The 25,133-nt window shown below is 37.3% G+C and overlaps 1 protein-coding gene across 8 annotated transcripts in view; it reads right to left on the reverse strand.

Moving 5' to 3' along the window:
• The window catches only part of dpyda.1 (dihydropyrimidine dehydrogenase a, tandem duplicate 1), a 242,322-nt gene that overhangs the window by 137,653 nt on the left and 79,536 nt on the right, over positions 1-25,133 (reverse strand). For 5 of the 8 annotated variants that reach the window (XR_007927805.1, XM_051881563.1, XM_051881564.1 and 2 more), the window contains 5 exons: positions 18,092-18,179; positions 12,535-12,696; positions 4,109-4,296; positions 3,508-3,589; positions 1,754-1,841 (listed from right to left, as the gene is read on the reverse strand). Coding sequence is in view for 6 of the 8 variants with exons in the window: in XM_051881563.1 (XP_051737523.1) it covers positions 1,754-1,841; positions 3,508-3,589; positions 4,109-4,296; positions 12,535-12,696; positions 18,092-18,179 (608 nt within the window). In the remaining 2 variants the exon portion in view is untranslated. Of the gene's footprint in view, positions 1-1,753; positions 1,842-3,507; positions 3,590-4,108; positions 4,297-12,534; positions 12,697-18,091; positions 18,180-23,598; positions 23,763-23,877; positions 24,632-25,133 lie in introns of those variants that run through there. The other 3 variants (XM_051881566.1, XR_007927806.1, XM_051881565.1) reach the window with 3 other exon arrangements.

Below are 25,133 nucleotides of genomic sequence, written 5' to 3' on the forward strand. Positions count from 1 at the left end.
TAAGATCAATGTAGGGGCCGCGTAATCACGGTTTAATTTCTTTCTATATAAAGTTACATTATTCAAGTAATAAGATTATTGTAGTTCAGCAGATATAAGTTTTTTTTAGGTTAGGAGTCATAATTAGAAATGCTTTACAATGTAAAGAAGAGCCTCTTTGATTAATTTTAGTGAGCAACAAGGTATTGTATATAGCTAGAAGATATCATCTTCAAGAATAAATGTATTTGTTCCTTGGCTTTGGAAAAAAAAAAAAAAAAAAAAAAAAGGAAAGAAAAAATAATAACGATGAGACTGCACACGGCCACGCAGTTTGAAAATAAAAAGCAAAGCTCCTTCACTGCCAGTGCCAATATGATAATCATTATTTGATTCTAATGGCAAAAGGTCACATCTTATATAATCCTCTGATATTGATAACAGTCAGTAAACACAGTGAGAGAGAGAGAGAAAGATAGAGAGTAAGAACCAGAAAGAAGAAAGGAAAGGAAGAAACAAACAAACAAACACATAAAATGGAAAAAGGGAAGGAAGCAAAAAAGGAACAAATAAATGAACAAAATAAGGAAAGAAGGAAAGAAAGAAAATGAATACAGGATGTAAAATTAAGGATGAGAAAAAGAAACTAATAAACAAAAGAAAGAAGGAAAAGGGAGGCAAAGAAATAAAGCAAAGGAAAGGAGGAGAGGAAGGAAGGAAGGAAGGAAGGAAGGAAGGAAGGAAGGAAGGAAGGAAAATAAGGATGAGAAAAGAAACTAATAAACAAAAGAAAGAAGGAAAGGGAGGGAAAGAAAAAGCAAAGGGAAGGAAGGAAGGAAGGAAGGAAGGAAGGAAGGAAGGAAGGAAGGAAGGAAGGAAGGAAGGAAGGAAACTAATAAAAGAAAGAAGGAAAGGGAGGGAAAGAAATAAAGAAAAGGGAAGAAGAAAGGAAGGAAGGAAGGAAGGAAGGAAGGAAGATAAATACAGGATGTAAAAATATGGATGTAAAAAATAAGGATGAGAAAAGAAACTAATAAACAAAAGAAAGAAGGAAAAGGGAGGGAAAGAAATAAAGCAAAAGGAAAAATGGAAGGAAGGAAGCTAATAAACAAAAGAAAGAAGGAAAGGGAGGGAAAGAAATAAAGAAAAGGAAAGGAGGAGATAAAGGAAAGAAAGGAAGGAAGGAAGGAAGTATTAAAATGGAAGAAAAGGGAGGAACATAGTAATAATAAATAAATGAATGAACAAATAAACAAAAAAGAAAAAAGAGAAGAGAAGAGAAGAGAAGAGAAGAGAAGAGAAGAGAAGAGAAGAGAAGAGAAGAGAAGAGATTTTGCTCCTGTTGTTTGGGCAGGATTCAAACCTGAGACTCAGCTGATACTACAAGATGCTGTGGAGCATTGAGGGTCAACATGTAATGGCAGTGAATGGCTCAGCTGGAAAAGAACAGGGCAGAGGGATCTGATGAGAAACCAGGGTGTCCTCCATTGAGAAGCAGTGGGCAGCCTAACCATGCACTGTTAGGTTAGCACAGCAAGAAACAGCGGCAGCTCAAGGAGTGGGGCGGAAAATGAGATGTGAATGGGGTTACTGGTAGAGGGGGAGAAATTGTCAAGTGGATCATCCACAGCCATTAACAAGGACAGGGAGTCAGGGTGCTGCCAGTGATTCTGAGAAAAACAGACTTTCTCCATCTTTTCTGTGTACATGCTTGTCTGTCCACATAACAGACAAAAAAAAAAAAAACAATGTGTGAAGATGCATATAAACTGACCGATTCCAATGAACACAGCTTTGTATCCTTCCTCCTTTAGAGAGAGCAGAGTCATTCCATCTTGGCCGAGTCCTCGGTCACAGACAATCTGAAATAGAGTTCAAACAAGCCATATCAATAGAAGTAAGAACACAGAAATGCTCCATAAAAGACCAAAAGCTCATCTGAAGGCATGTAAAACAGGGTCTGTTTGAGATTGCAGGAGGGCATCTCTGAATCTCTGAATTCATCTTGTGGCAGCGGAAAAGACAGTTGGAAAAGTCTCTATCTGCTGAAAAAAAAAAAAAAAAAAAAAAAAAACAAGAAAGAAAGAAGCAAGAAAATAAACAAGAAAGAAATAATGAAGGAAGCTCATTTGAAGGGCTGTAAAATCACGTCTGTTAGAGGTCTCGAGAGGGCGTCTCTGAATTTTTATGCCCACGGAAAAATACATAGGAAAATAGGAAAAGCCAATCTGAAAGAAAATAAGGAAAGTAAAGGACAGGAATGGAAGCAGAAGAAATGTAAAGTAAAAAAAAAAAAAAGAAAGAAAAAAGAAACAGAGAAAGGAAAGGAAGGAATGATGGACAGAAGAGAGGATGGAATGAAGGATGCATGCCAGTTGGAGGTCTCAGGAAGGCATCACTGAATCCTTCTTGTGTCTGCAGAAAATTCAGATTCAGGAAAAGGAAAGGAAAGGAAAGGAAAGGAAAGGAAAGGAAAGGAAAGGAAATAGATGAGAAGAAAAGGAAAGAAAAATAAAAAGAAGAAAACAAAACAAAAAAGGAAGGATGGATGGATGGATGGATGGATGGATGGACATATGTAAGGAAGGAAGAATAGAAAGAAAGAAAGAAGGAAGGATGGATGGATGGAAGTAAGGAAGGAAGCATGTCTGTTTGAGGTTTCAGCTTGGTGTCCTAGACAGTGTTGCCAAGTCCGCTGTTTTCCCGTGGTTTTGGCTACTTTAACACTGTTCCCGCGGGTTGCCGCATGCCGCGATATAATGACATGATATTTAGCCCCTGGAATGCGCCAATTTAGCCCCTGGAATGCGCCAAAATGCGGATTTTACCTGCCGAAAACGTGATTTTTACCGGGGGTCCCCCCCTGAAATGCAAACTTTTGGGCAAGTTTTGGGTAGCAATTGGGCGTGTTTTGTTGTGAAAACCTGGCAACCCTGGTCCTAGTAACTAGGAAAAACTAGGAAAGAAGGAAGGAAAGATGAAAAGAAAAAAAAAACAAAGAAGCTCAGTTGAAGGCCTGTAGAACCGTGTCTGTTTCACAGGAGGGTGTCTCTGAATCTTTCTTGTGTCAGCGGAAAAGACGGTCGGAAAAGAGTCTGTTCTCCTCCAAAGCATTACATTCACTCCCGCTCTCCCTGAGTCTGTTTATAGGTACTGAGGGAACATGCAAATCTGTCATCTCACCCCCCTCCCCATCATCCTCAGCTCTTCACGAACTGCGAAAAAAAGCATTTCCTGTGTAAAATGAATCCTGAGCAGGTGTGCCGGATGACGACTATTGATTGCCCTTTCCCGTAGCTGAAGCATTCAGGAAACAAACAGACAAACGCGCGTAGCCCCGAGGTGCTCGGCTGCCGCTGTCTGCCACCCCTAATGCAACTTTTAATTGTTCTTTATTAATGCAGCTGACATTTGGACCGCTGATCCTCCCTGAGACCTCTCGCCCTTCCCGGCTTCAAAAGGGGCAGGTGGGAGTGCACAGGAGCACGGAGGAGGGGTAGGATAGGGAGGTGTGATGGTTTTCATTACCTTCACTCCCAGGTCTCTCATCAAATCCACCTCGAACTGAACCACATCGTATGGCAAGCGGAATTGCGGGATCTCGGAAGAGCTGAAAATCAAGAGAGGGAAAATGAAACAAGAAAAAAAGGAAGGAAGATAAGAAGGAGTCCCTAGAGAGATGAAAAGTTGGAGGAAGAAAAGGGAAAAATTCCACCCAATGCTAAGGATCGTTCCATATCTGGAATTCTTTCTTATGTTATAGGTTATTTAGTCTTCAATTGTGCTGGTCTAAATGCCAACACAAACCCCAGAGCCTTGTTTCTACTCCCAGAGACTGCTGGGATTTGAGTTGCATTGGATATTCAAGGCCCCCTGTATGCAATCGACATGCTGGTTAATCTAAACAGCGGTGGAGATACAACAGCACGTAATTGATAACCTCATCCCAACTCGGCATTTGAGAGATGAATATTCCCAATTACAGAGACCATTCATTAATTATTCTGACCTTCTACAATGTGCCCCATATTGATTGTGGCTGGCCGGATCAACAATGCCCTTTAGTGGACCATCTTAGATACAGGATGAGAATTCTGAGTATGAACCACGGGTCAGAGTAATTACAGACCTCAGTCCTCCAATGAACCTCTGCTTCTCGAAAATGGTGATGTCGTCGTACCCCAAGCGGGCCAGGAAAGAGGCGCAGCTGATGCTGGAGGGGCCGCAGCCAATCAGAGCTATTTTAGAGTGATAGCTCCTGATCTGAGGCAGAAGATTGGGATTCCTTATCTGAGGAACACCCATTTCTTTGAACACCTGCAAACACACCAGAAGAAAGGCAATGTATGGTCGTAATTGTACCTTCTTTGGGAAATTGGAGCCAATTGTATGATTCTGATTGACTGTCACAACCTTCAGAATACTTGCAACAAATACAAGATGACAAACTTGCTGTAAAGAACCAGCATGAATTTCCATGATCTTTCAGACGGGTTCATCCTGGTTAGTTCAGATTTGGTGCCAGCGCAGTTGGTGTAAAATAAAAAGCCTAATTGATGAAGCTGGTCAACTTTCTGGTGAAAATGGTTGACCAAGATAATCTTGGAATTGCTTAGGCAGTAGGCATCCATCCATCCATCCATCTATCTATGCTAATCTATGCTATGTAGGGGTAACCCTGAATAGTTGATGATCCGATGCTTCGATAGGAGGAGCCTAATTCGACTACCAATCTCACAGTCGAATCTTCACAGAGGTGTTATGAAACGAGATATGGGGGTGCTCAATATCTGATTTTACATAGACGTACCGGTTCTCTCCCAATAGGTTAATATACAGCCTATTATGATAATGCTATGAATAAAAATGTGAAAAGAAAAATAATAGAAAGAAATGTGAAAAAAATGTGAAATAAAAATGTGAAAAGAAAGAAACTTTTAATAAATATTTTTAATGTGCGTGAATAAATCCAACCACCCCGTGACAGATTTAAGTTTCACTTCCATGATCCGTGACCAGCAGAGGGCATCTTGGCGGCAGGGATTAAATCTTTAACAATGTCTGGGATAAGAAAATCTAAAGTGTAGAACTGGATGACACTTTGAAATGGTAAAAGATGATCCAAAAAACGTATATGAAAGTTGTGCCAACAGCTCATGTCCTACCACTCAACAATGACAAACACTGCGGCGCGCTTCTGCCGGCCAACGTTAAAGGGTTAGTTCACCCAAAAATGAAAATAATGTAATTTATTACTCATCATCATGCCGTTCCACACCCGTAAGACCTTCGTTCATCTTCGGAACACAAATTAAGATATTTTTGTTGAAATCCGATGGCTCAGTGAGGCCTCCATAGCCAGCAATGACATTTCCTCTCTCAAGATCCATTAATGTACTAAAAACATATTTAAATCAGTTCATGTGAGTACAGTGGTTCAATATTAATATTATAAAGCGATGAAAATATTTTTGGTGCACCAAAAAAAACAAAATAATGACTTACATAGTGATGGCCGATTTTTGTTTTTAGTACATTAATGGATCTTGAGAGAGGAAATGTCATTGCTGGCTATGGAGGCCTCACTGAGCCATCGGATTTCAACAAAAATATCTTAATTTGTGTTCCGAAGATTAACAAAGGTCTTACGGGTGTGGAACGTCATGAGGGTGAGTAATAAATGACAGAATTTTTGAAAAGACTCAAGCGGACACAGGCAGATCGTGTGAAAGACTGGATTTTTTTTTTTCTCTCAATCAGGTAGGGTACAAGTGATTTCAAAACATTTCATACAGATGCTGTGAATGTTTAGCTAAAAAGGCTGCCACTCCAGTTTAGCCTTTATAATCTCTGAGACAAAGTTGACAATTCTGGCTATACTTTGGTTATTTTAATAATTTCTTTAATTTTAATTTATTTATTGATCACTCTGGGTTATCTAATTAACTATTTGTGGGCTTGTGTTTTGATGTTCCCCTGCACTTCAGGCATTTTGCAGTTGTGACTTGATTATGACTTTCATTTTTTTTTAATTATTTTTATTTATTAGAACGGTATATTCTGTTCTAATTCAATTCTGTAAATAAATTTTTTATTGTTTTTTGGTGCATCGATGTTGCGCTGTAGAGTTAAAGCTTGATCGCACAGGCAATTTAGCCGATTTAATTTGATTTGCCGACATGTGAAATGCATATCTATCTGCAGTGTGGCCTTTCTGCAGTTATTTATATATATTTTTAAGGTTTATTGATCCAAAATGTTTTTATTCATTTTCTTCTATATCTTTGTGTGGTGTTCTGTACATCTTGGCTGTGAATGTTTATCCACATTGTCTTTCATTTCAGGTTAAAAAATATAACATCATTGTCAGTTTCGTCTATCACTTGACAGGCAGTTTGGTCGTTTTATTAGAAAGTTGTTTCTCTGTGCTGTGTTTGAAAGAAAATAAAAGTTGTCTTAAGGCGCAGATATAGGCCTTACTTCATTTTCCGACTATGTAAATCCATAGTATGCTATCTATCTAAACTTACTGAACAAGTTTTGCTGGTCAATACAGTTACAAAGGCTGGTGGGAATACCAGATTTTCAGGACCTCAGGCAGCATGCTGGTAACCAGCTTTGCTGGGACAAACGCCACTTTCACATTAAGAGGCAAAAAGTGATATTGTCTCTATTGAGAAACTGTCTTTGAAACTCCACAGGCTTTGGGAGTCATGCTCCTACACAAACACCAAAGCAAAGTCCGACATGCTCTTAATTTGCCTGAGGCGAAAAAAAAACAAAAAACACACATGAATACATAAACCACGCTGCAATTTAATTCATCACTTCACTATTAAAATCCAGAGCAGAGAGCCCACTCAGAGGCGCCAAGACAAAAGCAACACAAAGAACTCATTCAGCTCCTTAGAACAGGAACCAAATGAGAAGACAAAGAAAAAGGAATTACTGAAACTCATTCATTCCACCAGCGTCCTGAACGCATCAACAGACATGAAGACATCAACATAAAGATAGTTAGCAGATACATAAAAAACAGAGCAAGTTATCCAAACAGGCATTAATGAGGAGCCTGTGGCGGTATATCCATTACAAGTAGTAAAATTGGAGAGCTGATGCTTTGTCTTTCTAATAAGATTAGCCAGATCCATATGTAAAAGCCTGTATGTTGTTAGTACAATATTATGCCTGAACAGGCAACACTATAGGTGATATTAATATAGTTATTCATGAGTTTCATGGACTGTGAAGCCCAAATTGCTACATGACAATGCATTTTTAATAATCCCTGAGAGCAGTTTAGAGACTTATATTATTGCAGTTTCAATGAAACAAACAATGCAGCAATTCAAAGCAAAATCTTGTCTCTTGACAGATTAGTATGGCTTCATTTGAATGATAGACTTCAGACTACATCTGAAAAGTCATGTGGCAGCAGAGCAGAACTCATGGAGGTAAAGGTACCTGGGGTACATTTTGGGATTTGCCAAAGACTACATTTAACAGTGTTATTAAACTATTAGTGTTTTTACAGATTGACTTTAAAGGGTTAGTTCACCCAAAAATTCATTAATTACTCACCCTCATGTCGTTCCACACCCGTAAGACCTTCGTTCATCTTCGGAACACAAATTAAGATATTTTTGATAAAATCCAATGGCTCAGTGAGGCCTCCATTGACAGCAAGATAATTAATACTTTCAGATGCCCAGAAAGCTACTAAAGACATATTTAAAACAGTTCATGTGACTACAGTGGTTCAACCTTAATGTTATGAAGTGACGAGAATACTTTTTGTGCGGCAAAAAATAAAATAAAGACTTCAACAATATCTAGTGATGGACGATTTCAAAACACTGCTTCATGAAGCTTTGAAGCTTTACGAATCTTTTGTTTCAAATCAGTGGTTTGTTTCAAAACAGTGGTGAACCACTGAAATTTAGAAACACTTATGACGTAACGAAGCCTCATTTACTGAAATCACGTGACTATCACGCTCCGAACCACTGTTTTGAAACAAAAGATTCGTAAAGCTTTGAAGCTTCATGAAGCAGTGTTTTAAAATCGTCCATCACTAGATATTGTTAAATAAAGTCATTATTTTGTTTTTTTGGCGCACAAAAAGTATTCTCGTCACTTCATAACATTAAGGTTGAACCACTGTAGTCACATGAACTGTTTTAAATATATCTTTAGTACATTTCTGGGCATTTGAACATCTTGCTGTCAATGGAGGCCTCACTGAGCCATCGGATTTTATCAAAAATATCTTAATTTGTGTTCCGAAGATGAACAAAGGTCTTACAGGTTTGGAACAACATGAGGGTGAGTAATTAATGACAGAATTTTAATTTTTGGGTGAACTAACCCTTTAACTCAGCAGATTTTCTCTGATATGCAAGTTACTCAATATTAATGTCAATAAAATATTACCAGTTCATATAATTGTTGTATAAATTACCTATAAATCACTTCTTAATCAAACCTAGTGGCAAACAGATACTCAAATTGTTACTGTAAGTGGGAGTCAGTCCTCTAAAGATGCTAATGTGCTCCGCCACCTTTGGACGCCAACACTGCGTTTCCCTTGTAATTGAAAAGAGACACCAAGTTATCTGTGATTGTAGGCCGACTGCAGGAGCAGCAGCTGAATGACGGTGGGCTGTGATAGCCCCTTTTTCTCAGGTTATCTAATTATCGGCTCGATAACCAGACTGACCTCTCACATTTAAGGAGAGAGGAGCTGCCACCTAGACAGAGATGTCTAATAAGTCACAGCAGAGGTGGGTGGCACAAGAGAGAGAGGCTGCTTTTGTAATTGCTCTTCTTATCCTTCATGAAGTAATGAAACTTAACATGCCAAAGCGCTTACTTTTTTTTAGCCTGTGGTGATTGTGTGGAACAGGTGGGATCGGGTTACAAAGGTGGGTGGAAATGAACTGTCGTGCTTACCGTTTCCCCCTCCTAGTAGTCAGTTAAGAAACATGCCGCCTGAAAACCTGTTAGAATTGCAAACAAATTGCTTAAGGTAAAGAAAAACAAACCCTCCGGCAACACTGAAATGCAGCCAGCTAAACTTATTCATGTCAGCGGGCATGTTTTTAAATTGCATTTGTAGTGTGTGCTTGCTTATATACATTCCGAAGAAACCCCGAAGCTTTAAAGAGGCACAAAGGGTATATAAAAGCAGGAACATTTATGCGTTTTTTGTATCTAAATAATGAAGCAACCTTCAACCAGTATTCACACTAAACGGGTTTGCATTCATTTGAACATGTTTACACAACTGAGAGGAAAAAAAAGCACTGTTTAGAAAACAGGCCAATGATTCAAATGTCTGGTCTATATTAAAATTTAAAATAATATTAAAACGGTAAACCAATGATTATTATAATGTTATGGTCAATAACCAGTAAAAGGACAATATTAAAATGTAACAATATTTTGTCTAAATAAGTTCCAAGTTAAAATAAAACACTAAAATTTAAATGCTTAATTTATGCATTTAAAGGCACAATATGTAACTTTTCGCCACTAGAGGTCGCTCATTCAAAACAAAAGCGTAGCTTGATGACGCCTTGATTTCGCGGAATCACGGGAGGTGTTGTCTTCACGTCTACAGCCGGTGGAAAAGAATCCGACAGGACAGAAATCATATTTATGGATGAGCTAATGCATTAAAGATTTATTAACATTACTGTAGTATGGAGCAGAACGAGGCCGCTGGAGCAATTGCTAATGAGAGTCAAGCGCAACACAAGTCTCAAGAGCAGTGGAGCTTTTATTATGCCACAGTCGCCGCTTCCGCTTTTTCCGGTCAAGGGTATGGGGGGTAACGCAGCGCTGTTTTATCATATAAGATACATTTGTGTGTTGAAAGTTGTTATAATGCTACTCTGTGCGTTCACTCGGCGGCTGCTATGAGACACTTGTTGCACACTGCATTAAGCTAGATCGATATTAGGCATGGTAAAACATGGTACTCACAGTAAATTAAAAAAAACGAGATTTAAACAATAAGACTAAATGTGCTGAGCTATTTAATAATGATTTGTTTTCTGTCGATGAATGTATCCAAACAGTTGCTCACCTGTCTAATAAAATACATGGAACTGGAAATCGAGGGTAACGCGGGTATGATGTAATTAATAGGCGACGCACGGACACGGTCCGTGTCCTGGTTAAAATTGCTTATTTCTCTGGATTTAAACAGTCTTAGAAACATTTGGGATAATGTAAGTACACAAGTCAACAAAATATATATCACTGTTCTAGTGGTTTTTGGATATTTGAATCCAAAAATCTTACATATTGTGCCTTTAAATGCACATGTATAGTACGAAAAAAATTATATTCACCTCGACTTTTGCTAAAGATTATATTTAATGGTGTTAATGAAGCCAGCAGTAGATGATGGCAAAGGTAATTTAAATATAAAAATAGGGCAAATTAAATTTACAATATTGGCTTACACTATATTCAAAAGTAACTGATAAAAAAAATTAAAATATAGTGCGATAACTGAATATATTCTGTGTTCTTATTATAAAGCTATATGACCAAAAGGTGCATTTTAACAGGTGTTTTGTGTCCTCGCTGTTGCTATTTTAGCAAGGCTGGAACACTGTATTGACCTTTACCAGATACAGGAAACTCCCACTTAGCCACACACACAATTGTGGGTCAAGTTGAGCAAATCAAACCCACGCACTTTAATTTCTGCTTAATTAGCGGTTACCGCAGCGCTGCGTACCACCTGCAAGCGAAACATAAACATATAAATGAATTAATGAATAACACACCTGATGTTTCATTGTGCAGAGGAACAAATAACATGTATGTGACCAAACAAATTCTATGTATTCAAGTTTACAATGATGCTTACGTTGACCCTGCCCCACGCGATTTCCTATAAATTTCCTCACGGATCTGTTTACTGCAAACTAGTTTGCTGGCACCTCGCCATCCTCACTCCTTTTAAGTCACTTCCTCTGAACACGAAGTATGAATCATCATCTTGTGTTTTAGACATTAAATATCTGCAGCTTCCTTTGGTTTAAGCTCATCTTGATTGACGTGTTATTCCTCTTTTCCCTGGCGCCAGCTCACCAATGGTGAACCTGATGTTTGTCGTGGCAGAAGGCCGGACCGCTGAGACGAATTGCGTCTGTGGCAGTGGAGGGTGTCACGCATCATGAGTTCATACTGCTGCCGACTAGAGCTGAGAGACTTCATTAACACTGGCACGCCACATGAGCTCTTTATGACAGCATATGGGAACCAAAGAAACAAGAATACACACTTTTCTAACAGGTTAACTCTACTAAACCACAAGGGAATAGTTCTTATGCAGCAATTTTAGACATACGAACCCTTAAGCACTCAGAGTTAGTCATTTTTTTGCAAATTTCCCTTCATATGCAATCTAATCCATCTGCCCTACGGCATACATGGTTTCTCACTCAGGTGAGCTGCTAAAAAATGATAATACAAATTCAGTTTGAATAAAACCTAATATGGGAATAAGAGAATGAAAAGGAAATGTTTTTTTCCCTATGAACCTCAAATATACCTTTTCAAAGCTGTGGCCCAGCAGTTAGTGCTTGTTGAGTTATGATGCTCATGTTTGAATTTAACATGCAACATGGCCTGACTCCCAATTATTTCAATGGAGATTTCAATGGAGAAAGTTTTATTAAGTGTTAACAATGAGATTATGTGATTTTTATAATCAATTAACACTGCTTTTGTCATTTTTTACAAGATGGACAAAATTTGTCACCAAAAAATTCGGTTTAACCAAAATTTCGGTTATACCGAATGACGATATTTTCAAACAATGCTAACATGCTGATATCTAGCAAAAGGACAATTAAACCTTTTATATTTAGTACAAGTTTTTAAAATATTTCTACATTTTCCATGTTTTATAGCAGTTGTACCGAATGACCTGATGTTTCGGGACATGCGTGTGAGCTAGTGAAAACATGAATTTTTCAAATAGTTAAAAGAGAGTTAGTTACTTTGCTTTATGACCATGTGGTCCTTTGCAGGTGTCTGAATGATGTCACATCCTGTCACATGATAGTGACCGCATGACTTGATCCAAAATGGTCCCTTTATATTGGTTACTCCGAATGACATCCGGACATTCTTTCTCATAACAAAGCAATGACTTTTACACATAATTTTAATACCATTTTGCACTATGTTGATATATGATTTTATAAAATCATGCCAGAATAAAAAATATATACATTTATTACATTTTAAGATATTTTAATCACAAATGAAGTGGCTGTATTGGCCTTTGGACGGTTAAACCAGATGACATTTTGACACTTCAAAACCTTTAAAATAACTTTATATGTGCAAAATATAATTAAAACCTTTTGGATTCAATAAAAAAGATCTAGTTTTACTACCTTACATACTCTGGATGTCATATCTTTGTTTTTTATTACTATTAAGGCCTTTGGACAAAAAAAATGTCCCGTCATGTCATTGACCCATATGCGTATATATCTGTGTATATATAATGGGAAAAAGTCTTACCTCAGTGGCAAACTGCTGCAGTCCCCCAATGTTGATGGGTCCTTCCTCAGACGCATACAAGTTGCACCCCCCAACACACAGGTCTGAGGTGGGACACACCATCCCACACGTCAAACCTAGTGGGTTGTCTGACAAAATGGTCCGTGCCGCCCCATAATAATTCTGTGAACATCAACATAAAAATGTATTTTGCAAAACCTAGCAAACTATGCATCAGTTGTTTTATTTGTGATATTTGTGAATGAAACATGCCAAATTGTAAAGACAATCATTTTGGCCAGGCTGTCATACAAGAAAAAAACAAAAACAAGAGAACCAACAAAATATTAACAATTTAAGTAACACTTTATTTTAGGGTTCAAATCTCACTATTAACTAGTTGCTTATTAGCATGCATATTACTAGTATATTGGTTGTTTATTAGTACTTATAAAGCACATATTAATGCCTTATTCTGCATGACCTTATTCTACGTCCCTTAATACTACCCAATACCTAAATTTAAATACTACAAAAACTACCTTACTAACTATTAATAAGCAGTAAATTAGGAGATAATTGAGGCAAAATTTGTAGTTAATAGTGAATAGTTGTTCCCTATACTGAAGTGTTACCATAATTTATTATGTTGTAGTCAATTTTTCCTGTGAGCTTTTTGATTTTCTGCATAGCAAAATAAAAACCTGTAGCTTGACTTTTTTTTTGCCAACACAGCGACGTGGCTGCAGCATCTTGCAATACTGCCAAAAAAGCCCTTTTTGCAGACAGCCATGATTAATTTATTCTGAGAACACACACACACACACACACAAAAAAGAAACAACAGCGACCATAATAAAGTGCGTAATATTTGGCCGGTCATGTGATCATAACAATATCTGCCCACCCAACCTGCTCCATCTAAAATAAAACAGCTTTTATTAGGCTATTGAAATGACTACATGCTTTTAAACATCTTTCAAAAGTACTATTCATTTCTACTAGTGAACGTTTTAAATAAAAAAATGCACCTTTAACACTTCTATTCATATACAACATTGAAAAAAACTTTATATAGTACCACAGTACTCTCTTTTCATTCTCTTCCTTCATTCTCTTGTCTAACAAGCCCATTCTGACAGTAATCACCCCCTGACTGACATGTGTCTAGCTCTGAAAAAAAAGCAGACAACATCTCTCTTCTTCAGACAGCCTTGAATTAAGGCCAGAACGCCTCAATGGCACTCACTAAATTCACAGAATGCACGGTATGACGGAAACCTTGACAGAACAACGGCACAGAAATGCAGCGTTGTTCCAGCGACACGCATTAAAGATATTTTGCATGGGCTTTATTCAAATGCTGATTGTACAAGTCAGTTTTCCTGCTTCAAATGAATGTCTGATATTCAAATACACAGTTGCAATGCATCCATAAGAGCCGCTGTAGTGCAGCTTTAAAACGCTCCCACAAAAGTCAAACAAATGAGCACAAAAACTCATTATTCCCTGCGAATAATTCACGGCATCCAACAGCAGATCTCTTATTAAAAGCATAACTCAAAGTTCACCACCGCAGTTCTGCGCCGGCTATGGATGTCACAATTATGTCTTTTACAATGGCAATGTCTGTCATCCTGATGAAGAGCTCAGGTCTGACATCTTGTGTGTTTTTAGTATAAGGAGACCAGCTGAGGCTGCCAATTCAACATTTTTGTGTTTCTTAAGCTGAGTGAAACACAAGCCATTTTACTTCCATAAAGTGACATATTTCAGAGACAAATTGAATATAATCCATCAGGAACTGATTGGATCATGAAAAGGGGGTGATTTATGCCAGAATGTGTGAGTTTTTGGCAGACTGTGGAGAAATACTGCCCTCCTGAAACACTTTTGAGAAAGCTTTTTGACCAAGATGTGGAGGTTGAAGGCCATTTTCATCCTTGGCAAATACCAATAGTAACACTTATTTTTCAAAGCAACCTTATTTGTTATTATTAATCATGAAAAGGGGCTATTTGTAGAATTCAGAAATCCCTTGTTATTAGTGACACCGGTGGCCATTAAGTGAACTGCAGCCAGTGCAAACCCTCTTTTTGCATTAAAAAACTACTGTCAAGATTTAATAAAGACGCGCAGTGAAAAATTAGTGCTGAAAAGGCATGGACAGAGTTGTTTTTGTGGCTGACCTTATTGCATATGCATTTGTAGGAGTTTCCCTTTAAGACATAAAATTTATGGGAGGAGAGTATTTAAATGAATAATGCAAAGTGATTTACTAAGGTTTGAGCTAGTCAATTTACTAGTATTTGCGCCATTATTTACCGCCCCCAAAAAAGCATGTCTTAAAGGGTTAGTTCACCCAACAATGAAATTTATGTCATTAATTGCTAACCCTCATGTCGTCCCACACCCGTAAGACCTTTGTTCATCATTGGAACACAAATTAAGATATTTTGATGAAATCCAAGAGGTTTTTTTTTTTTTATCCACTATTGAAAGCAACAAAATTACCACATTCAAGGTCCAGAATATTATGAAGCGACGAGAATACTTTTTGTGCGCAAAAACAACAAAAATAATATTTTTTTTCAACAAATTCAACAATTCCGCCCAATACTGAGCCGTTGTTCGGACGTAAACATGGAAGCTCTGAAACGTAAATAGCTTAGCAGAATGACAGGGGAGAGATGAATTTGTGGAAGAAAGTAGTTATTTTTGTTTTGTTTTGGCGCACAAATGTATTCTCATCGCTCAACTATTTTAATGATGTTCTGGACATTGAATGTGGTAATTTTGTTGCTTTCAATAGAGGGTAAAAAAACCTCTTGGATTTCATCAAAATGCCTTAATTTGTGTTCCGAAGATGAACGAAGGTCTGGAACGACATGAGGGTGAGTAATTAATGAACTAATCCTTTAAACCAGACGATAATTTGTGCTGCTCTTGGTAGAACGTTGGTCATTATGATCCGGCTGCGTCTGTGTTCTTTAATTTGCATGTCGTCAGTAGATCACGCACAGAACTTTCCACTCTCATCGGCACTTTTTTGGAATTGCGTGCTCAAGCTCATTTGCCCTGTTTAGTAAATCTGGCCCTGAACCTAATTCACAGCAATATACTACTACAGTTTACTTGTCTTCAATAATGTTTGAAATTTATATTAGTTAGTCAAGTTGTTTTTGCTGTGGTATTTTTGTTAAAACCATAGGAAAATGTTAGTGTTCTTTAGGCTGCTGCTGATCGGAATCAATAAGCAGAATCAAAATCAGAATTGCTAAAATTCAAACGATACCCAACCCTACAGTCAAGATTTTATGAAGGCTGCATTCACTACAACAATAACTCTTATACAAGACTGTTCAGGTTGACCGTTGGCTGTGTTAAATCTTGATCCTCAAGGAAAATCAGTTGAGATGCACTGTAAAAACATAAGCTTATACAAAAAAATAGGGATATAATGAGTTTCTTTACCTAAACAAGCTACATAATGAACTTGTGAGATAAAATAAGACATGCATATATAAGTTGTGACTTATGTAGTAACATTTGAAATCCCAGGAGTCAGTTTGAAAAAAATCTAATCAACCCAAGAGCACACTACAGATGGGGGAAAAAAAACGCAGTATGAAAAATATGACATTTCATATTCATACCATATGAAATGTAAACATTAATACCATAATAAAAATGGCTTTCTCTACAGAAATATATTTGATATGAAAGTTACATATCTTATATTAGGAACCTGTTGTACAACGTAAGGGAAATATATGAAATGTGATGAGTTAGATAATAGCCCTTTCTGTTTGTTTTGCTGTTTGTTATTGGGCTGATGTATCCCTGATCTCGCTGGCTTGCTATATCTGGCTTTTAGAAGCTAAAAGATGAAATGAAAATAAAAGTTTTGTGGCTTTTAGCCTATGTCTGTTAGCTTTAAGGCCATCTATATGAGTGCACTCCTATAACATTTTAGCTTTTTGTAGATATATGCATTTAAAATACTCTTTCTATTCCTGGAAAATGGACCGAAAATACAGATGACTCATCCTGTGTGCAGAGGTATAATAGGAATTTCTGCCCAATAAAATGCTCTTGAAAATGACACTGTCTTCCATTCCTAAAGTGACCTGCGATCGACTAGCAATAGAAAGTAGCTAAACGTGTTTTTGCTAGACAATATAATGTTAACTAAAGGCTACTGACTATATTGAAAATATAAATAAATAAATAAAAGAAATCTAAAGTCTATTGTTATTTAAAAAAATAAATAAATAAATAAATATTTAAAGCTGCAGTCCGTAAGTTTTGCCTCTTTGTCGCCATCTCTGTTTGAAACCTGCAATTGCAGTTATTTGCAGAATTATCATTTTTACAGGAGCTCCTCAGCGCAGATGAATCTAATGTTTTGAGGAGAACGTGTGGCTGTCAGTCACTGCACCGGTGGATACTGTACTTCGGAATCACAGATTGTAGTCTTGGAAGTATGACCAAAATAAGAATTTTCACTGGAAAATGTCATCTGAACAAGTAAGTAACATGTCTGCCACTTTTGTTCTGACCAACTGAGAAAAAAAAAGCAATACAATAAATCACGCTACTAATGGTGATTAAATTATACTTTGTGCTCAAATTGTTAATGTTAACATCAGCATTGCGTGACTACGTGTATTTAGTGTGTATTAGCATTACTTGTAGATTTCAATTTCTGTACAGTCTAATCTTTAATGTTAATTTGTCATACCATACAATCCGCCATCAAAATGATTAGTTAAATTATTCCAGCTGCTGTGAGAAAAGGCTATAAATGATCCGTCACCTACAGCATCCTCACATGATATAGCCTATTAGCTGGGACGACTCCTTTATGTAAACAGACGTGACATAATGACGCAAAGACGAACGGCGGCATGCTCGAATTTCCCGCAGAAACCTACCAGTACCACTCGGATTAGAACACATTATTACAAGCTTACTGTTGTGAATTGGGCTAAGGTAAGGAGATAGTTTTGAACACTGGCTGGCTATGTACTTGCTCAAAAATTGATTTTGGATCATTTTTAACCTTTTAAAAAAAGTTACGGACTGCAGCTTTAATTAAAAAAATAAATATTGGCTATTAACAAAATAAATAACCTAAAAGCTATTACTATTTAAAATAAAAATATATACATATTAATAATAAAAACTAAAGCCTGTTGGTCATTTTAAAATAAATTAATTAATGTAAAAAACTAAAAGCTATTGGCTGTTTTTGATATGTTCACCCACAATTCCTGTGAAGCCAAAATGGGAAGAAACTAGCGTGTCAAAAAATGTCTTGTTCAAATTAAAATTAACATTCAAAACGCCATTCAAAACATATCCTTTGGGAAGTGGACTGTTGGCAGTCGGCATTTCATACAAAAATGGAGTAAAATCTGCAAGTTTTTAACAGCACATATGGCCTGGTCTGTGAAGGAAAGTTGTTTCAGAGGTAGAGCAAGTTTTGATAAGCAACATTTTGATAAAACACTACAAAATTAAACCTTTTTATCAGAAGAATAAGATTTGCACAATTTGTAGATAGGCAACATACCTTGTTTGCAATACTAGTAATGAAGGCCTTTATGTTCAGATTAGTCGGGCAGCTTTTCTGACACGGTGCATCTGCGCACTTCAAACATCTGTAAGAAAATAAGATTATGCTTGAATTACCTCACATGCAATGCAAAGCAAAGTTATTTACAGTAAGAACAGAGACTCTGAGCAGAACTTTGTGTTGTCGCCCCACTGGAACGGCACATTCCAGCCAATTACAAACACTCTACGGCACCCAGAGGAAATCAATCCCGAGCTTTTGTGCCGGAGGACTTTTCTCCCAGCAACTACATCTCAAAGACGCCATATTGATGACACACCAGTTTTGAATGACAAATAGGATAATTTGGAGCCGCCCAATTAAATATTCATGCCCAATCAGAATAGATGTGGTACGTTTGGCCCCTGGATGTGAATGGCGTGTGACAGGAGGCAGCCGACTGGGGCTGCTGGGAAAGGAGGGAGGGCTGCTACTGTAGCTCACAATCATTATTTCGCATTTTACAAACACACAGCTGTTTAAAAATTCACCACACTAATGACTTCAGATGATGTATCAGTAATTTGGAAGAGTGCTTTTCCTTTACAATGAGCAGAAGGGGGAAGGGGGGACGCACACCGGGAACAGAGCAAATCGAGGCAGGAAAGGAGACGCGGAAACAAGAGGGGAAAAAAAGACTCCCCGTCGTCTTCGATGTGAAACGCACAACTTGTGACACAAAAAGTGCACAAAACACACCATAAAAGCAGCACAAACACTCAAGTAACACCTGCACGTTTAGATTCACACGCAGCTGGATGCCCATAATAATCCCGTCTCACAATTCTCTAAGCTCAGCGCGGACTAGAGTGCACAAGGCTGCCATTAATACCACTTACCGGGGTGACAGTGGGGTAATTACTGTAGTGCAGCGGCCAGGTACCGACGCCACAGAGGACCACACAGCGCTGCCGTCCCAGTCCCGCTTTTATAAACCAGACTGGCTGATCATAATGTGACATTAGTTTTGACCTGCTTTTCTTTATTTGATCATAAATTATCCTTAGCCTAAAGGATTAGGGATATTGCAGGAGTCTTTGCCTGGGAGAGGGTCTGGAGTGGGCTTTGACGGTGAGATGAAGGCTAATCTCGGAGGATGCCGGGCCTATCGCACTTCTGATCTGCGTGGAGATGATTAATACAGAGAGGGGACACCGAGCAGCTGCGGGAAGACATAAAGCCACGCTCGCATAAATATTTCTCTCGCTGGCGTTCCTCTCTGGTTATTGTGAAGGAAAAGGCACTCTTCCAAATCAGTGATATATCATCTGTTATGATCATCGCTGTGTGTATCTTACAAAATATGCATGTAGAACATGAAACGGTGCAGTGGTTCATATTCAGCTTCCTGTACAATGAATACATTAGCGTAAATGTGTTAAAGATCATGTATCATGGAAAACAGATTTTTCTTGCTCTTCAAAAAAAAAAAAAAAAAAATAGTTCTATGTTATGTATATTATACTCTAAAGTTCAAAATCAACCATTTCCTTCGCAGTCAATCCAGACTAATTATTGAAACAAATAAATGGTAGTGATATGACTAGGGTTGAAATATCATCCAAAAAAAGAAACCAAATGACATTTATTCTGCTGATTAAAATCAACATCAAAATGTAATAACTTTTAGAATGTGTGTAATTTAACACATAGCAACCAATTTTAATTTTAACTTTTCATTTTAACTATAGCAACCATGTTTTTGTTAACTATAGCAACTGCTTTATATTTTCATATATTTTAAAATGTCATTTTCAGCATCAATACTCCGGTCTTCAGTGTCACATGATCCTTCAGAAACCATTCTAATATGCTGATTTGCTGCTCAAGAAATATTTCTTATTATAAGCAATATTGAAAAGCACACTTCTGTTTTATGCCTAAGAACCTTTTGTGAAATAAATGATTTTTCAATAAATACTGTTAATAATTTCATCCTTTTCTTATACTAATGTTTTTCCCTTGTCTTATGCAACTTTATTAATTTACGGCAATTAGTTTCCTAAAACCATTTGAGTAGCTATATAGTTGTGTAGACTTGATTAGATTTATTAAATGAACTCAAAACAGTTAGTTTGAATTAATGGAATGAACTTATAATCTTCTTGTTAGCTATACTCTAACACTGTGTCTACACCAGACGCGGCTTTTTTCGCATCGCATCGCGCCGCGCCACAACAGCTAAAAGCTGTCTACAACGAATGCAACAAACCGACCATTGCAAAGCACTTGGACTGTGTCATAAACAGAACGGGGAATCGGTTTACTGTCGGGAGTTTGTCACGCCGCATCCAGTGTAGACAATATCACTGATTATAATGGGTTCTATTATCTTTTGAGGCATCGCACCACTCGTGTCCGGTGTAGACACGGTGTAAATCATTGACTAAAGCAACACTAAATTATGAGTGAATATGACTCAATATATATAAGTTCACAATACTCATATGTATTTGTTATTCAACTTAAAGAGTTAGTTCACCCAAAAATGAAATTTCTGTCATTAATTACTCACCCTCATGCCGTTCCACACCCGTAAGACCTTCGTTCATCTTTGGAACACAAATTAAGATATTTTTGATGAAATCTAAGGGTATCTGATCCACACATAGGCAGCAACATCACTGCACCTTTTGACGTCCAGAAAGGTAGTTGAAAGCGTGGTTAAAATAGTCAACGTGACTACAGTGTTTTAACCTTAAAGGATTAGTTCACTTTCATATAAAATTTTCCTGATAATTTACTCACCCCCATGTCATCCAAGATGTCCATGTCTTTCTTTCTTCAGTCGAAAAGAAATAAAGGTTTCTGATGAAAACATTTCAGGATTATTCTCCTTATAATGGACTTCAACGGCCTCCAAACGGTTGAAGGTCAAAATTATACTTTCAGTGCAGCTTCAAAGGGCTTAAACGATACCAGACGAGGAATAAGGGTCTTATCTAGCGAAACGATCGGTCATTTTCGAAAAAAATGTAAATGTATTTGCTTTATTTAAACAAATGATTGCCTTCCAAGTGCTTCCGCCAAAACCATACTTTCGTATTCTTCAAAAAGCTTACGCTGTATGTCCTACGCCTTCCCTATTCTACTAACGGAACGAACGCAGTGCCAGTTACATTTTCTGGAATGTTTTCATCAAAAACCTTAATTTCTTTTCGATTGAAGAAAGAAAGACATGGGGGTGAGTAAATTATCAGGAAAATTTTATATGAAAGTGAACTAATCCTTTAATGTTATGAAGCAACGAGAAAACTTTTTGTGCACAAAAACAAAACAAAAATAATGACTTTATTCAACAATTTAAACCGGTGATATACGTAGTGAACTCAGTGCAGGCTTCCTTGTTTATGTCCGAACGCCAACTCAGTATTGGCCGAAGCTGAACACTTGAGCAGCACGACGCATGCATGTGATGCTGACACAGGATCCGGCCAATAATGAGCCAGCATTCGGACGTAAACAAGGAAGCCTGCACTGAGTTCACTATGTATGACAACGGTTCAAATTGTTGAATAAAGTTATTTTTGTTTTGTTTTTGTGCACAAAAAGTTTTCTTATCGCTTCATATCATTAAGGTTGAACCACTGTAGTCACATTGAGTATTTTAACTATGTTTTTAACTACCTTTCTGGACATCAAAAGGTGCAATGACGTTGCTGCCTATGTGTGGATCAGATACCCTCGGATTTCATCAAAAATATCTTAATTTGTGTTCCGAAGATGAACGAAGGTCTTACAGGTGTGGAACGACATGAGGGTGAGTAATTAATCACAGAATTTTTATTTTTGGGTGAATTATCCCTTTAAATGGTTTAAAGCAATCTACTCAAATGGTTTGAGTTGAGTTAACTTATTGGGTTTTACAGTAATGTGAAAACAGTTGTGCTGCTTAAATAATAATAATAAAAAAAGTTGTGCTGTCTAATATTTTAGTGGAAACCATGATACATTTCTTTTCAGGATTCTTTGATGAATAAAAAGTTAAAAAGAACAGCACTTATTTGAAATAGTTTTTTAACAATGTCATTACTGTCACTTTTGGCCAATTTAATGCATCTCAAATAAAAGAAGTATATACCAGAATAAAATAATATTAATTTCTTTGAAGGTCTTGTGAAATTGGAGTTTTGTGGCTTTTAGTCCATGTCTCTAAACGTCCAATTCTAATGTTGTCTACATTTCATTAAAGTATGAATATATATGCATTATATTGGCCTTCAGATATTCCGTTCTCACTGAAAAACCATTATTGGTCGACCTCTAGTTATGACATCACAGCCGTGTTGATGTATAAATCAACACCTATTCACTATTCTGCAACTTGGCTTGCCCTAATGAGCAACAGTGTGAAATACGCCAGTACGCTGCGATTAGCCAATCATAACAGAGGTCATTTGTATATAGAAGCCTGCACGGTACAGCAACAAAAACCAGCTTGTTTATTTCTAAGGGTCAGAGAGAAGGTGGAAAATGGTTGTGCAAAACCAAATGAAGATGTTTTGGTGCGAAAAACCTTGACTAATGTTATAAGTGGACTTCAGGGGGAAAAATAAAATGCTAAAAAAAATGATAAGCTGACACACATGGCCCAGAAAACAGCTGTTCCACGGCAGGTCAAAACGTATAAACACATTCATAAAGATGAGACCCAACAGATCAAAATGAGAATCTGTGAGAGGGGCACCTTCAGTTGATTGCTGAGCGTTTTTGTCTCTCTTTTCAAAAACCGTAGCTCGGGGGGGTGGAAAAAGAGGGTGAAAACGAGAAAGAGTGAGAATAAAATAACCTATTCCCTCCTCTGACACGCCGGGGCTCTGCGCTATGGCTGTGGACAGGAATACCATTGTCTTTTTTCTCCTCCCAAGGTAACATTAAAGACACGGCACATCCAGACACATTTTAGACCCTCATCCGTCTCCCCTGGCCAGCAGCCCAAGCGCTTAGCAAATGTCAACAGAAAATAATGCACACACGAAGGCAATCTTATTTGTTCAAGAATTGCTCTAGGTCACAGCAATTCAGCTGGGCTTTGAGAGCGGCGCTCAGGAAAAGACTGCCTAGCAGTGCAGTGCATTAGATACAGTGCTGGGGCTTTTCTGAGCTGTAACGCAATCAAATGCATACACAATTTTTCCTTTCTTTGCTTCTCGTATTTTTTATTACCCTCCCAAAAAATAATCCAGTGCGTTTAAATGAAAGGAGCTGTTGATTAGCGGACGACTACGAGCTGATTTATTTTTCCTTCTCTCTCTGCTTCCTACCTTATCGTTTTACTTGAGTAATAATCTAGCGTTTGAATGTTTTCCATGATGAGAATATTATGGGGTTCTGGAATGTGCAGTAAGCTAATCTCCCAATTCATTGTTTTCATTATATCTCAACTAAAATGAACCCACAATGGAAAAGCACAATTCAATAAAAACCTGGGCCTCCCAGGATTTGCCATTTTAATGACTGCTTACCTTTATGAATTAGTTGTCGCCATAAATTCAGCTCTTCACTTTTTCTTGAAGAAACTAATAATTCTGTTCATAATCTTGGGGTTGCGGCAAATGTTATCTTCTTTTAATCAGGGGTTGTTTGAGGAATACAACAAAGGATTTAAAAATCCCTGCTGAATGCAGCACTGAAAGCATCAAGAGTAGAAAAAAATGCACATAGTGAGCCAACAGCTAGCTATAAAATCTAATGTTTAGGAAATGTCAAGAAAGATTAACAAAAAGGCCGGCACTGTGGCATACCGGGTAGTGCATGTCGTTGCTGTCGGGTGGAAACCTGTATGTCCAAAACCGCTACTTTTCAGGAAATGGAAAAAACACAGTATTTTTTAACTAATTAAACATTATGTTGTCAGAGTTGATATTGTGGCTTTATATATGGTCAGATAATTGCATGTACCATTATAATAATATTTTACAATAATCAAGCTCAAATGTATGGAAGCTTGTTTCCGCCACTAAATAAAAAAAAAAAAAAGGTAATTGCGACTCACAATTCTGACTTTTTTTCTCAGAATTGCGAGATTTAAACTCACAATTGAGAGTTATAAAATCAGATTTGCTTGTTATATTTTTTTCTCGCAATTGCGAGTTTTTATCACGCAATTCTGACTTTATATCTTACAATTCTGACGTCAGTCTTTTTCCCCCTCACAATTGGACATAACAAGCAATTGCGATATATCTCACAATTCTGACTTTATAACTCATGATTCTGAGAAAAAAAAGTCAGAATTGTGATATATAAACTCACAATTGTGAGAAAAAAGTCAGAATTGTGAGATAAAAAGTCGCTTTTTATTTTTTATGTCATGGTGGAAACAAAGTAGTAGTGGAGGTTTGACCACCAAATGTCATGGATGGATGGATGGATGGATGGAGTACATTATAAACTGGATGGATGGATGGATGGATGGAGTACATTATAAACTGGATGGATGGATGGATGGATGAAGTACATTATAAACTGGATGGATGGATGGATGGAAGAACAAAATGCATTATATAAGGATGAATGGATGGATGGATAAAGTACATTATAAACTATATGGATGGATGGATGGATAAAATACATTATAAACTGTATGGATGGATGGATGGAAGAATGCATTATATGCGTTATATATGGATGGATGGATGGATGGATAGATAAAGTACATTATAAACTGTATTGATGGATGGACTGAAGAACAAAATGCATTATATATGGATGGATGGATGGATGGATGGATGGATAAAGTACATTATAAACTGGATAGATGGCTGGATGGATGGATGGATGAAGTACATTATAAACTGGATGGATGGATGGATGGATGGATGGAAGAACAAAATGCATTATATATGGATGGATGGATGGATGGATAGATGAAGTACATTATAAACTATATGGATGGATGGATGGAAGAATGCATTATATATGGATGGATGGATGGATGGATAGATAAAGTACATTATAAACTGTATGGATGGATGGATGGAAGAACAAAATGCATTAT

Source organism: Ctenopharyngodon idella, chromosome 23 (assembly GCF_019924925.1).
Source record: "Ctenopharyngodon idella isolate HZGC_01 chromosome 23, HZGC01, whole genome shotgun sequence".
Classification (NCBI taxonomy): Eukaryota; Metazoa; Chordata; class Actinopteri; order Cypriniformes; family Xenocyprididae; genus Ctenopharyngodon; species Ctenopharyngodon idella.